This window comes from Oryza brachyantha, chromosome 2 (assembly GCF_000231095.2).
Source record: "Oryza brachyantha chromosome 2, ObraRS2, whole genome shotgun sequence".
NCBI classification, from domain to species: domain Eukaryota; kingdom Viridiplantae; phylum Streptophyta; class Magnoliopsida; order Poales; family Poaceae; genus Oryza; species Oryza brachyantha.
Genome location: NC_023164.2, coordinates 24,735,375 through 24,747,924, shown reverse-complemented (window position 1 = coordinate 24,747,924; position 12,550 = coordinate 24,735,375). Strand labels below are relative to the sequence as shown.

The 12,550-nt window shown below is 40.9% G+C and overlaps 1 protein-coding gene across 1 annotated transcript; it reads right to left on the bottom strand.

Moving 5' to 3' along the window:
* Nucleotides 1-2,993: 2,993 nt before the first annotated feature.
* On the bottom strand, nt 2,994-5,665 carry LOC102701792 (probable WRKY transcription factor 9). The gene is given in 6 exon segments (XM_040521413.1): nt 2,994-3,789; nt 3,945-4,058; nt 4,154-4,555; nt 4,786-4,932; nt 5,068-5,478; nt 5,480-5,665. Coding segments are annotated over 6 exon segments (1,881 nt in total). The 3' UTR covers nt 2,994-3,168.
* Nucleotides 5,666-12,550: the final 6,885 nt, after the last annotated feature.

The following is a 12,550-nucleotide window of genomic DNA, read 5'->3' as shown; positions in this document are numbered from 1 at the left end:
AGGTATTAACGATGCACCTACTTGGTTAGTAGCTTCGTAGGACGATTAATATGAAAATGAAAGGATATAAAGGGCTAAAATAGAAAAACTTGAGTGTGGATTACTATGAAAACTTCAGCGACTGAAATGAAAAGTTAAAGCTACCAATTGAGGCAACTAGCATATTGATCTTGAAAGCTTCTAGGGCCGTGTTCGTTGAGGTAAGTTAGTTATCTTATCCTTCTTTTTTCACGCGTATGTTTCCCAAACTACTAAACGGTGTATTTTTTTAAAAAAATTTCTATAGGAAAGTTATTTAAAAAAATCATATTAATCTATTTATTATTTTTTTAATAATTAATTAATCATATACTAATCTATAACTACGTTTTCCGTGCCAGAAATAAGTTACCTTATCCCTTCACGCTAAACACGGCCTAGCAGCTACAGCTTTTCACAAAATCTCCATAAGCCTTTGAACTCTCCCAAACAATGCTAGCTTCCGAGAATATGGAATAGTAGAATCTAAAAAATAAACTACATACAAGAAGCTAGCTAGAAAACCCAACTTTCTATTGAGGAGTTGACTTTTCACCCGTTGTTTCTCATAATCTCACTCCCAAATAAGATCTACGTTGCACATGAGACCACTCAACTTAAGTGACTTGTATTGTGAATGCCCTTAAATATATGCAAAGTCCGAGGTTAAAAAATATACTCACTATGTTCCAAACTAATCCTCATGCAAATATAACCATTTCTAATGTTTAAATTTTATAACATAATATAAACAACTTTTGCACTGATTTTCATAATTTCAATACTTTCAAATTGTTCTAAAGTCAATCAAATACTTGAAAATGTAACCTAAGTAATTCAAAATTTAAAGATTCACCCCCGAAATAACTGAAAGAAAAATTTTCAACCAAAACTTAATATAATAATCTTTTTGAACTAAACCGGCAGAAGGACTACCGATTATATTTCATTAAGAAGAGTAATAACCGTAGACGGGTTACATAAAAGAGAAGGAACCCATGGCCAGAACACCTCACAACCCACGAGCAACAACACAACTCTACACCACCAACAAAAAACAAAAGCAGAACCCAAAGCGAAACAATGTGGTTTAGTTTGTCTGAAGGCGACATCAAGGTTCTGATTTTGCGATACCCATGTCATGTTGCGGAGCCTGCTGCCTGGCAGCACAACAGCTCTAATTGCACAACTATCGTGTCATCATTGCCAAAAAAGTTGCTAAGACTCATTGGTTGTTGAATTTCAAGCAGACGTCCAAGAAGTAGGTGACCCATGAACTAAAAAACGATGACTTTGGCCCAACTTCTACTTCATCTTTTCTACCTACACACTTTCCAAACTGCTAAACAACGTGCGTTTTTTTAAAAAACATTCTATACAAAAGTTGCTTAAAAATATATTAATTAAATTTTCATGTTTTTATAGTTATTGATTAATTAAATACTAATTAGGCATTCGATTTCCCATGCTAGGGAGAAGGTTTCCAACTCCCTCTCCCAAACACACCCTAGGCATTGCTTAGGGAGCTTAAAATTCTAATAAACAACTCATGAGAAGCCGTGCATCTTCTTAGAATATGGTAAACTAGCACTGTGGCCCACACAGACTATGTGGCTAACTTCGTTATAAAATTTGTTATATAATAATAAATATAGTTTCATATTATATTATAAAATATAAATATTAAAGTGGCAATGTAGTGTTAAACTCAGACCTAACTTAGATCAAACTATTATATTTGACGTTCCACGCAAATTAAGACAATGACTACTTTTATATTATCTTTAATAACATAACAGATCTAACAATAATATTACAATAGATCAAAGTTGTACAAAAATTATGGTATAATATCTCTTCTTTCCCCATCTTCTACAATCACATATATTTCATATATATTACTTATTAGTGATCGTTCATAACCTGTTTCAAATAACATAGCGCTCACTTATAAAATATATAAAAGAATTTTTTTAGGCATATGAATAAAAAACCCTGATTTCCCCTTTCCTTATCCCATTAAAAAATATTATCTTTTTTTAATCTTTTTTCCTTTGATGGCTTGATAAAAAAACCTGATTTTCTTCCTTTCAATCCAAAAAATCATTATCATTATCTTTTTTTGATTCCAAAAAATCCAAAAAAACACCTTTTTAATCCAAAATCACGTTCTTTTTTCTCCTAGAAAACTGTCTTTTCTTTTTTATCTCTTATTTTCCTTTTTTTTACCGAGCGATTGACGTAATCTTTTTTGTCTTTTCTCTTCTGATCAATTTGTTGGCACATGTACTTATGGAAACACCGAGCTATTGACGTGATCGTTTTGATCTTCTCTTTTTTACTGCTATAAACCAGATCTGTCCGATTTAACTTTTTCTCCTAAAAAAACTTAATTTTATTTGTCATTCTTTCCTTTTTTTTTTCTCGTTGTCCGATTCAATTTTTTTTTGCCGTTCTTTTCTCCTAAAAAATATCATTTTTTTTCTTATTTTCTTCCGATTAATCTCAGAATTTCTAGCCCGTGAAAGCCAATATGAAGGCTCCTTTTTTGGTCTGCCTAGTGATTAAATGTTTAAAAATTTCATCAGTCAAATTCGGTCACTGCTGTTAGATGATAATCCAAAGTCATTACGCAAGTCAAAAATCTTATACACACTCTTTCCCAGTGCCCCATGCATGGAGCGCATGTTTGACAGGAGAACAAAAAATCAAACGTTTGATCAATAGCAAAAGTTCTCTTTTTTCTATTACTTCATATATATAATAGATGGATGTGGATTTTTTTAACTTTTAGATTTGTTTATTTTATGGATTCTACAACTAAATATTCTCAAAATCTGGGTGAGAATCGGGATTGTTTGGACAAACTGGAGATCACACATTGTTTGGAAGCTCACCCAAGCATGCCCTCTGTATGTTCTGAACTATCATACCACTCTGTTAAGACAGTGAACAAATATTGTAATTTACGGTCAACAACAATTAAATCTGTTCCAAAAGAAAACCTGAAAAATTACAACCAAACGGCCGGTCCCCTCAAAAAATTATCCAATGTGTGATTTCCCTAGTTTGATTTGTTTACACGCAACAATTGTAATTGCTTTCCCAATCGTTGAATCTTTGTCACATTTGATTAGCTAGTAATTCTCACTACTCATGGGGCGGAAGTGATTCAACCACGCCCCACTTACTGCTACTACTCTCGCCGTCCTTCCCCATGAAGTTGTTGATCGCCGCCGCGATCGCCGCGGAGAACTTGTTCGGGTCTGACACCACGGCGCCGACATTTTCCGGCAATGCCGGCGTCGGCTTGTCGTCGGCTCCGGTGCTCCAGAACGGTCTCTTGCCGCCCCCTAACCCACCTCCGGCGCCGCCGCCGAGCGGAGGGTGGTTCAGAGACCACGGGTACTTGTTGGAGCCTGGCGCCTGCGGAGCTAGAAGAGACGATGACGACGAGTGCCCGAACAGGTTGAGATGTTGCATGCCGCCGCCGCCGCCGCTGCCCGAGGTGCCCGGCATTAGCAGCGGCGAGGAGGAGTGGTGCGAGGCGGAGTTGAGAAGGTACGGGCTGAGGTAGGACGACGAGGGCACGGTGGAGACGCCGGCGGCGTCGGAGACGGAGGAGGAGGAGCTGGTGCTGGAGAGCAGCATGAATGTGGCCGCGGCGGAGGTGGTGGACGCCATGGCGGTGGCGCCGACGGGGAGCGGGTGGTTGTGAGTGCCCTCGTACGTCGTCACCAGGATCGACATGTCCTCGAGGCATCTCTGCACCTGCGTACACGCGCCATCACACACTCGATCAATCCATGCACGCTGCACGAGTGCACGAACACGTAGGCATGCAACAGCTCGATCGATCGATCGGGCAGCTACCAAACCATGCAATCCAATGCTAAATTGGATGCTAACCAATCTGAAGAACTCACCTGCTTCCGCACCGGGCAACCCGGCGCGACGGTGCACCGGTAGTAAGCTCTCGGGCACGGGTTGCCCTTGGCGACCTTCTGCCCGTACTTCCGCCATTGACACCCATCGTTCATCTGCAAACGGTGCACATAACATCACAAGATTATTATCACCATGAATGCACGCACGAATGATACATGCACGAGGAGGAAGATGCATTGTATCTTACGGTGGGGCCTGCGCACCGGACGCGCACCGAAACCCTAGTTTTGCGGTTGGCCGGGTTGACGCTCTGGCTCGCGATGCCAGCCGCGGCGAGCTCGCCGGCAGGCGCGCCCTGCACCTTGCTGCTCTCCAGCAGCGCGTATCCCGGCCTCGCCTTGCCGTCGCCGATGGCCGCCGCCGATCCGTCGACGACGTCGACGTGCCTTGCTTCAAGCTTCTGATCCTCCTCGTACGACGATGCGCCCAAGCTAAGGGACAGCCCTAGATCCTCCTTGCCGTCGTCGGTGTCGTCGCTTCCCACCGAAGGCCGCCGCGCCGGCGCCTGCTCCTTGCTCTTCGCCTCCTGGAAGCCGCTGCCGGCAGAGGCGGCGGCCGTGGCGCCGAGGGAGAGGAACACCTCGGTCTCCTGCACGGAAATCGAATCACGAGTTCGCACATAACAAGGCGTGGATTAATTGCGATGGTAATTATGGTGTGTCACGTGGAAGACTAATTAAAATCATGCACGAGATGAGCGAGCGCGCGCGCTAGCTAGCCATAGCTTCAACATGGGTAGACTCAATTGGATATTTAGCCTAGCTAGCTTAATCAGCTTGGTTAATCACTTTAGCTTAATTAGCTGAGAAATTAAATTACCTTAGGCTCATCTGCGGCCGGCTGCTGCTGGTAGGCGGCTAGCTTCATCTGCAGCTCGTAGTAGTCGCGCACCGTCTTGTCGACGACTCGCCGGAGCATCCTGTTCTCCTCCTTCATCCTCTCCATCTCCTCCTGCATCTCGCTCAACTGAACACAGATGCGCATATGCATATATATGTCAACTCAATTGGAAGCATGGACGATAGAGAAATCTCTGCATCGATATTCTATCTACTCGCATCACATCACCAGCTAATAGTTTAATTACAAGTATGTGAGTACCTCGTCTTGCGCCATGGCGGTACGGCTATCGCCTCCGTCGTCGTCGCCGTTGCCGGCGGCCTCTGCTACGATGTGCTTCTCTTCGGCGCTAGCTCCGGCTCCGTCGCTCTCGCCATCGTCGTCGTCGTTTGCTGCTGCAGGTTGCTTGTCCTCCTCCATCATCTCTCCTTGTCGACTCCTATATTTGATCTCCTCATTGGAGCCGTCTTCTCCTTGGTCCACAACCACTTCAACTACCTTCTCCTCGCCGCCGGTTTCCTCTTTAGGCACTGCTTCTCCTTGCTTGACATCCTTTGCCGCCATGGCGCCACCATCGCTGGTTTCGCCATCGCCATCGCCTTCTTCAGGTCTCCTCTCTGCCTCTAGGGAGAGATCTATCGCCGCCCTCTTCTTCTTGGATGACATGCTAGCTCCTGGCCTGTTTCTTGGTTATCTTGTGTACCTTTTGTCTCTCTCTGGTACAGCTAAAATGGGGAACGGTCTTAAATCCTAATGCTAATTCTCCCGAGGCATCCAAGTCAATGTCTGGGTGTCCAAGACGTATTAAAGGGGTAATGAGGAGGGAAGACTCCTCCATAATCCTATTATCCCATGTCATCTCATATATTCAACGAAAATATATAGCATCTTGATATATATTTGAATGCGTATTCGACCGGCTACATGCGCCTACCGATATTTAATTATCTCTGGGCCATACTTGTCAGTGATGAATACCATATGTGTGTTTTTTTTATGACTCGAGATGTATTTTTTTTTGTGTGGAGATGGATTAATTTGGATAGTTGTGTGAACTGCGAAGTGCACGGTGGTGTGATCCAAATGACAAGGATACCGAAGTCAAGTGGGGGCTTGGTCATGTGCATGATGAGAAGAGCGCTTCTAACGCTAATGGATTAGTATTATTGTACGGAGCCTAGGTCAACTCTTGGAATTTCTCCAGGGCTGACGCTGCTATCATTTCACGCACCTTAATTTCCCCATTACCAAAATGATAGATTAAAATGTGAGCTATACATTAATATTTTCTTTTCATATGTATATATCTAGCATTCTAGTTGCACAATGTCAACTTACAATGCCATGTTTAGCAGTTTTATAGAACTCGCTATAAATTGAACTGTTGACTTGTGTATGTGACTATAGTTTAGTATCCCAGTGGTTCACAAACACTTAATTTTCATGGAGAATATAGCTGTCTACAGCACCTTAGGAATAGAGTAAAACAACATGCAATTTTTTTTTTTAATTTGATGATATATATGTTAGATATTTCATCCATGGCCTTAAGTTGTATAATTCTCATATAAGTAGTAGTGCCCTATTGCCCTTGATTGATGTTGCTTGGAATATGTAAACCTAGCAAAATCCAAAAAATAGTTCAGGAAAAGAAAAACCTAAGGTGTGAGACCATTTTGTTTTCTAACGCATGCCTTGTGATTCACAACTTAGTGTACATGATTCGATGTCTTAAGTCGGACCTCTGCAATGTGTTGACTGATATATGGCACGCCATCGTCTGCGCCCTGTAAGGCGATAGCCATTCCAGCGCCTAAATCTGATCTTCTTCTGTATCTCACTGATGACACAAGATATATATACAGTATAATGGAAAACTGAGGCCGGACTAGCAGTTGCGTCTCCGTATAAAATCTCGAGTCAACTTGTTTGGGCCACACAGAATTTCACTAACAATGTTTAGATATTATTCTAAGCACAACTATCCTCTCTCCCGTAATATAATACACATTTGATCCTGATTATTTTTCTTCTAACTCTTCGATCGTCATGATGATTGAAGGTCAACTGGTTGTTGGAACCAAAAACTGGCCAGTATATAAGCTGTGTGTTCCTTTAATTGGACGTTGGACTTGGAATAGATCTCAAGATTCTCATTACCACCAGCAATGCAACAGACATATGGATGTTACATTATGGATAATTAATCTTACAGCTAATTTATACTACCTTCATTTTATAATATAAGATGTTTAACTTTTTTGGTTACGGCGTTTAACCATTTGTCTTATTTAAAAATTTAGTATAAATATAAAAAATAACAAGTCATGCTTAAAGTTTTTTTTGATAATAAAGTAAGTCACAAGCAAAATAAATAATATTTTCATACTTTTTAATAAGACAAATGATCCAACATTGTAAGAAAAAAGTTAAATATTTTATATTATGAAACAAAGTGAGCATGCATGCTAACATCTATCCATCGATCTTACTGTGCATAAAGCAATAGTTTAGTTTTCTTGGTTAGAAAACTCTCATCAGCTCCTCGCGTGAGAGGAGGAACCCCGTACGAAATCCCAAGACATGGCTCGCTTCGGGATCAGGGCATTGCATATATGATATACATAATAATTAATACTAATACCAGGGCTAGAATTAATCAACATTTCACAACAAGACACACAGCTACAAGCAAGAGTCTCGCGAGACGTAGTTTTCTTGGAATTCTTGTGCGTGGGTGTGGTTTTTTAATGGTCTTCTCCTTAATTGTAACGTCTCATCAGCCGCGCGTCGCCGTCGTTAATTTCGGCGACGGCACGGCCGGCGACGACCGGAGTGCTCATTGGACTAGCTAGACAGAGAGATCAGAGGGTGAGTGTGTGTGTGTCGGCCATGGCGTTTTCCGGTTTTCCACGGGTCTCCGTTTCAGGTAGATGTGACCATCTAGGCATTCAGACTGGATTATTCCAGATCGATCGAATTTTAGTTGTGCATTTAGTCTCTGTACGATTAAATTGATTTTTATGTGTATTAATTACGTGCGATCAGTTTGGACTCTTATGCGTGTCACTACCGTGTGTTCACGCAACAGTAGAGTACGAACGTACTAGGCTAGCTTGCTAGCATGCATGCGTTTGATTAATTTTTGACGTCAAATTAATTAACACGGTAACATGTACAGTACTGGTGAAAATGCTCTAGTCAAAGGCGGAATCTTTCAACATCTTATCGTGTGGGGTCTAATAATTTGATCGTTCCATTTATGTACGGGCCATGGTTGAGAGCTATTTCTTCGATAGGTAGTCTTGTTGGTTTAATTTCTCCAGCTAGATCAACGATGGGATGCGCACAAGCATGATGCTTGACCTCATCATTTCCTTTCTTAATTTCTTTTCAGTCGAGATCAGGAAATTAAACAAACAATCTCAATATATGGAATTCTTTTTATTTAAAATGACTTATTTGAACATTATTGTTAATTAAAGTAGTATCTCAAAAATTGTGTTAATATCTAAAAATAGTTATATTTTAGGACAGAGTATCCATATAACTTTCAATGCACTTAATGTTAACTTGATCGTCCCAAATGTTATTGTCGCCGAGTACAGTACTGGTCATGCACGTTCCGATACTCTAAACATGGATGCAAACTAAAGATGTCAAATTAGTTCACACCAACTTGTATAGTTTGTAGCTCGTGCCTAGGAACATCATTAGCAAAATTAGGTATAGTAAACAAAGAAAAAAGGTCTTCGCTGGTGCTACGGTTGTTTGGCATAGCTTTAGCTCCGAATTTCAACTTACCTAGAGCTGGAGTTATGCCAAACAATATAGATTCTATATTTTTTTTTGAAGTTAGCAGATGTGCTCCTAAAAAATAAACTACATGGGTGCAGCTAGGCTTTTGGTGCTCCACAACTTCACTCCACCCCAAAAGACTCACTGTCCTCTAATTTATTTAATCTAATTATGTAAACTGCCACTTGCCTACCCTTAAAACCACAAGGGTACAGTCAACCTATCCATAATCTCTCTTTCGAGAGTTCTGGAGCTGACCAAACTATCCAAACAATTTGAGTTGTCCTCTAGCTCCCACTAAAGTGAGAGTTTGGAGTCCTACCAAACAGAACCTTAGAATATATGCAGAATATACTACTCCTAATAGATTATAATTTGAACTAAAGTTATGTATTAGGTGGTAGGGGTAGATTGAGTTAGTTTCACACTCTAGCCTGTAGACCTTTTTGATAGAGAAGATGCGGCACAATGTAACCATGGTGATGATAATGTAGCGTGGGCACACGTGGAAGGATGGCAACGAGGCCATGGATCCATAGCAACTAAGTGCGTGATGTTGGTTAGGGAGGAACATACATAAACCAGAGCCTTGGGATCAGACTTTGTTAATAAATATCGTGCCTTCTTGTGTCATCATCTCACTTATCTGAGATGACTTAGGGTTGGAAAAATTGAGAAATGTAGTTACTGTTTTGCTATACCAACTACCTTTTTGTAACAAGTGATATCAGAGTCAAGATTTAGAAACACATAACAATTTCTATGGTCACATGGGTTGATGTGACGCCAAGAGATTATTGGACCAAATGTGTAACGGAGGAGATTATTAGGCATGCCCAATATGTGATGGAGGAGATTGTGCGCCCAATGTGCAATGGAGGAGATTGCTGGGTTTAGACCCACATCAGTATAATGGTGGGAAGCCCAACTTAGAATGTGCGCTTTGTTCTCATTGATGAGACTAGTCTTTTTGGTTGATTAGGCTTAGGCTCTAAAGGTGGGCTCATGTGGGGCATGTGATGAAGCAGACCTAATGTGACATGGACAGAGGCAAATCCAGCGTGTGGGCTCCAATCCCCCTATACGTTGGATCCCTCGTGGAAAATAGGGAAGAGGGGAAGAAGAAGAGGGGGCGCTGGAGGAGGAAGAAGGTAACCAGCTCTCTAGCCTGAGGATCCTGGATCCGCCACTGGACATGGATAGCCTAGGGTTGATCGAGTTGCGTAATTATATGAATCTGATCATGAAGGGTAAGATGTGGGATGATCAGAGAAGAAGAGTTAATATTTTTGGGCAAGTGGAATATGAATAGTTTAGATAGTCAAATGGTAGGAATGCTCTTTGTAATTAAAGGACTACACCTGACGGTGAAGAGGTGGAGTGGTTTCAAGCCTAGGTGAAAAGATAAATGAGAGGGAGCGAAGAGAAGTGGGAGGCAGAGAGTAGACAATGGTGACAACCATGATGGGCTTAAGAATGGACAACGAAGGGCATCATAGTAATTTAGCAAATTTATGATATATACTATTATTAATATTGCTAGTGGTGGTGGCAGACCAACTCTTTGTTTTTCTTTATCTATACTCTATTTTTAAAAGAAAAAATAATGGTGGATTCTAGATATTAACTGTTCCCACTATACTTATTATGAGAAGAAAAACTGTGAGTTTAATAGATGAATATATATATATATATAACAATTAAAATATGCACATACAAAAAATAATATTAATAACATGTTATGATATTTTTTAAATTAAATCCTATTGCAATGCATGCATGGGTATATGCTAGTCTCCGTAACGCTAATAAATAAAAAATAATATGTGTGTTATTCAGTGACAAAGAACCAGGCCGACACTATGGTGTGCACACCAGTAAAACCCCGTCTTTTTTACGGTGTCCTTCTGATAAGCTTCACGTATTTTAAGCCCCATGTAGCAAATTTTGTTGTACTAATGATGTTTCAAAGTCATCGGGTGGCTTAGAGCAAGGCTAATAATATAGTCAACGAACTGGCTATAAGACTTCTTATAGTCTTTTTATAGCCCACTCATATAATAGTTAGCTTTTCATCTTTAATACATGACCTACATGTCTCTCTCACATGGTGTCTTGGTTCTTGTGCCTGAACTGACTATAAACTTATAGCCAGCTTCTCCTCTCTCTCCTCCCTTCTCTCTTCCACATCAGCATATAGCTGATTTATAGCCAGCTAATTATACTTGCTCTTACATGTCGTGGAGAGGCGACACGTACGCATGTTATCAACGATCTCAATCAAAGAAATCCATTCTCTTCCCACATGCATTCAACAAAATATTGCACAAATTAATAGTCTACAGTATCAGTAGAAACTGCCTGCGTAAAAAAAAAAACTGCTTAATTAGCACACGGCAACCGATGCATGTAAACAAAACAAGGTTCAACTTGAACTGTGCCCATAGTCGTCGTAGCCCAAAGCAATTAAAACGAAACGACCAATCACATGCAAATTCTACACTGCTAGCTGCTGGCATCGATCCTTCGCATGAACGTGTACGGCCCCTGATTGGCCATGATATTTGAAACGATCTGATTAGGCATGACGACGATCGATCATTACTCTTTCTTGAGTTTACCTTTCTGGGATTAGTAAAAGATTTAGTCGCAAGTTGGTGCCAATCTTGTGTGATCCATTTATGACAGTACGATACGTTGTGTGGTTAGTTATGCCATGGGTTTGAGTGCAGATTTGGATCTGGTTGGGTTTATATATATACTACAATGTTTATATATGCAAATGGATTAGCTATGTAGCTAGCTAGGGCTCTCGGTTTCTGAGCAACCAAGCGAGATCGATCGGCGATCCATCAGTAAACCGGCTCGGTATTGATCCGATCGATGCAGCTGGTTTAAGTTGGGTCAAGTACGAGTCGGTTTGACCCTTGTTTAGCCTATCAACCCCGTCCCAGGTCGAGGCTAATTAGCTAGCTAGCTTCTAGTATAAACTAAACTATATTATATACTACTACTAATTCCCATCATGTAAACGCACGGTGACCCCCGTTAGCTGGATGTGACAAGTTGCACGTACGCTCGCTCTCAAGTCTCAAGCTAGGATCTGTACGTGTGTAGGACAGTTACCTTACCTATTGCGTGCACTCCAGTTTAGAACTATAGTAGTAGTTTCTTCGTATTTTTTTTATAACACTGTTGACTTTTAGAATCACATTTAATCATTCGTCTTATTTAAAATTTATATCTAAATATGCAAAATTATAATACATAATTGAAGTTTCTATAATAATAAATTATATTATAAGAAAATAACTAATAATTATATAATTTTTTTAATAAGATGAATAGTCAAACATGGATCTAAAAGTCAATGACGTCATATAAAAAAATATAGAGGGAATATATAATTAACACTGTTACCACAGCGGCCATGCCGTGTGCAAACTGAGAGAGCAGTGGACCTAATGGATTAGCTGACCAATTACGACGAGCTGCGCCAAGAACTGACTTGCAGAGAACAGAGATGATCATGTGATAGCCTGCCTATCGGAAGCACCAGATGGAGGAATATGTCAAACATTTCGGTTTCTGAGAAATATAGCTAGCTGACAGCTGTGATATGTGATCGAGCCATCGACTAGGACAGGCGTGTCTGCTAAGATCGACACCAAGAGTGAGTTGGAATTTTTAAATGCATGCAGCTTGATATATATACACAGTAAACTATACCCACAGATCGCTAATGGTTGGTGCAGTTGTTTCAATGCTTTCAGCGCCACGTACGCGCGCTGTGGCTGAAGCGACAAGCATCAGGGGCTCTATAAAGCGATGAAGTAACAGTGTCCTAGCTAGGCCCAGATCTGACGGGTGGTGAAACAAATTCCATGCTGGTACGGCCGAAGTCGTGCAGATTATCCAATGGAAAAATGACGCTTGATTTTGACAA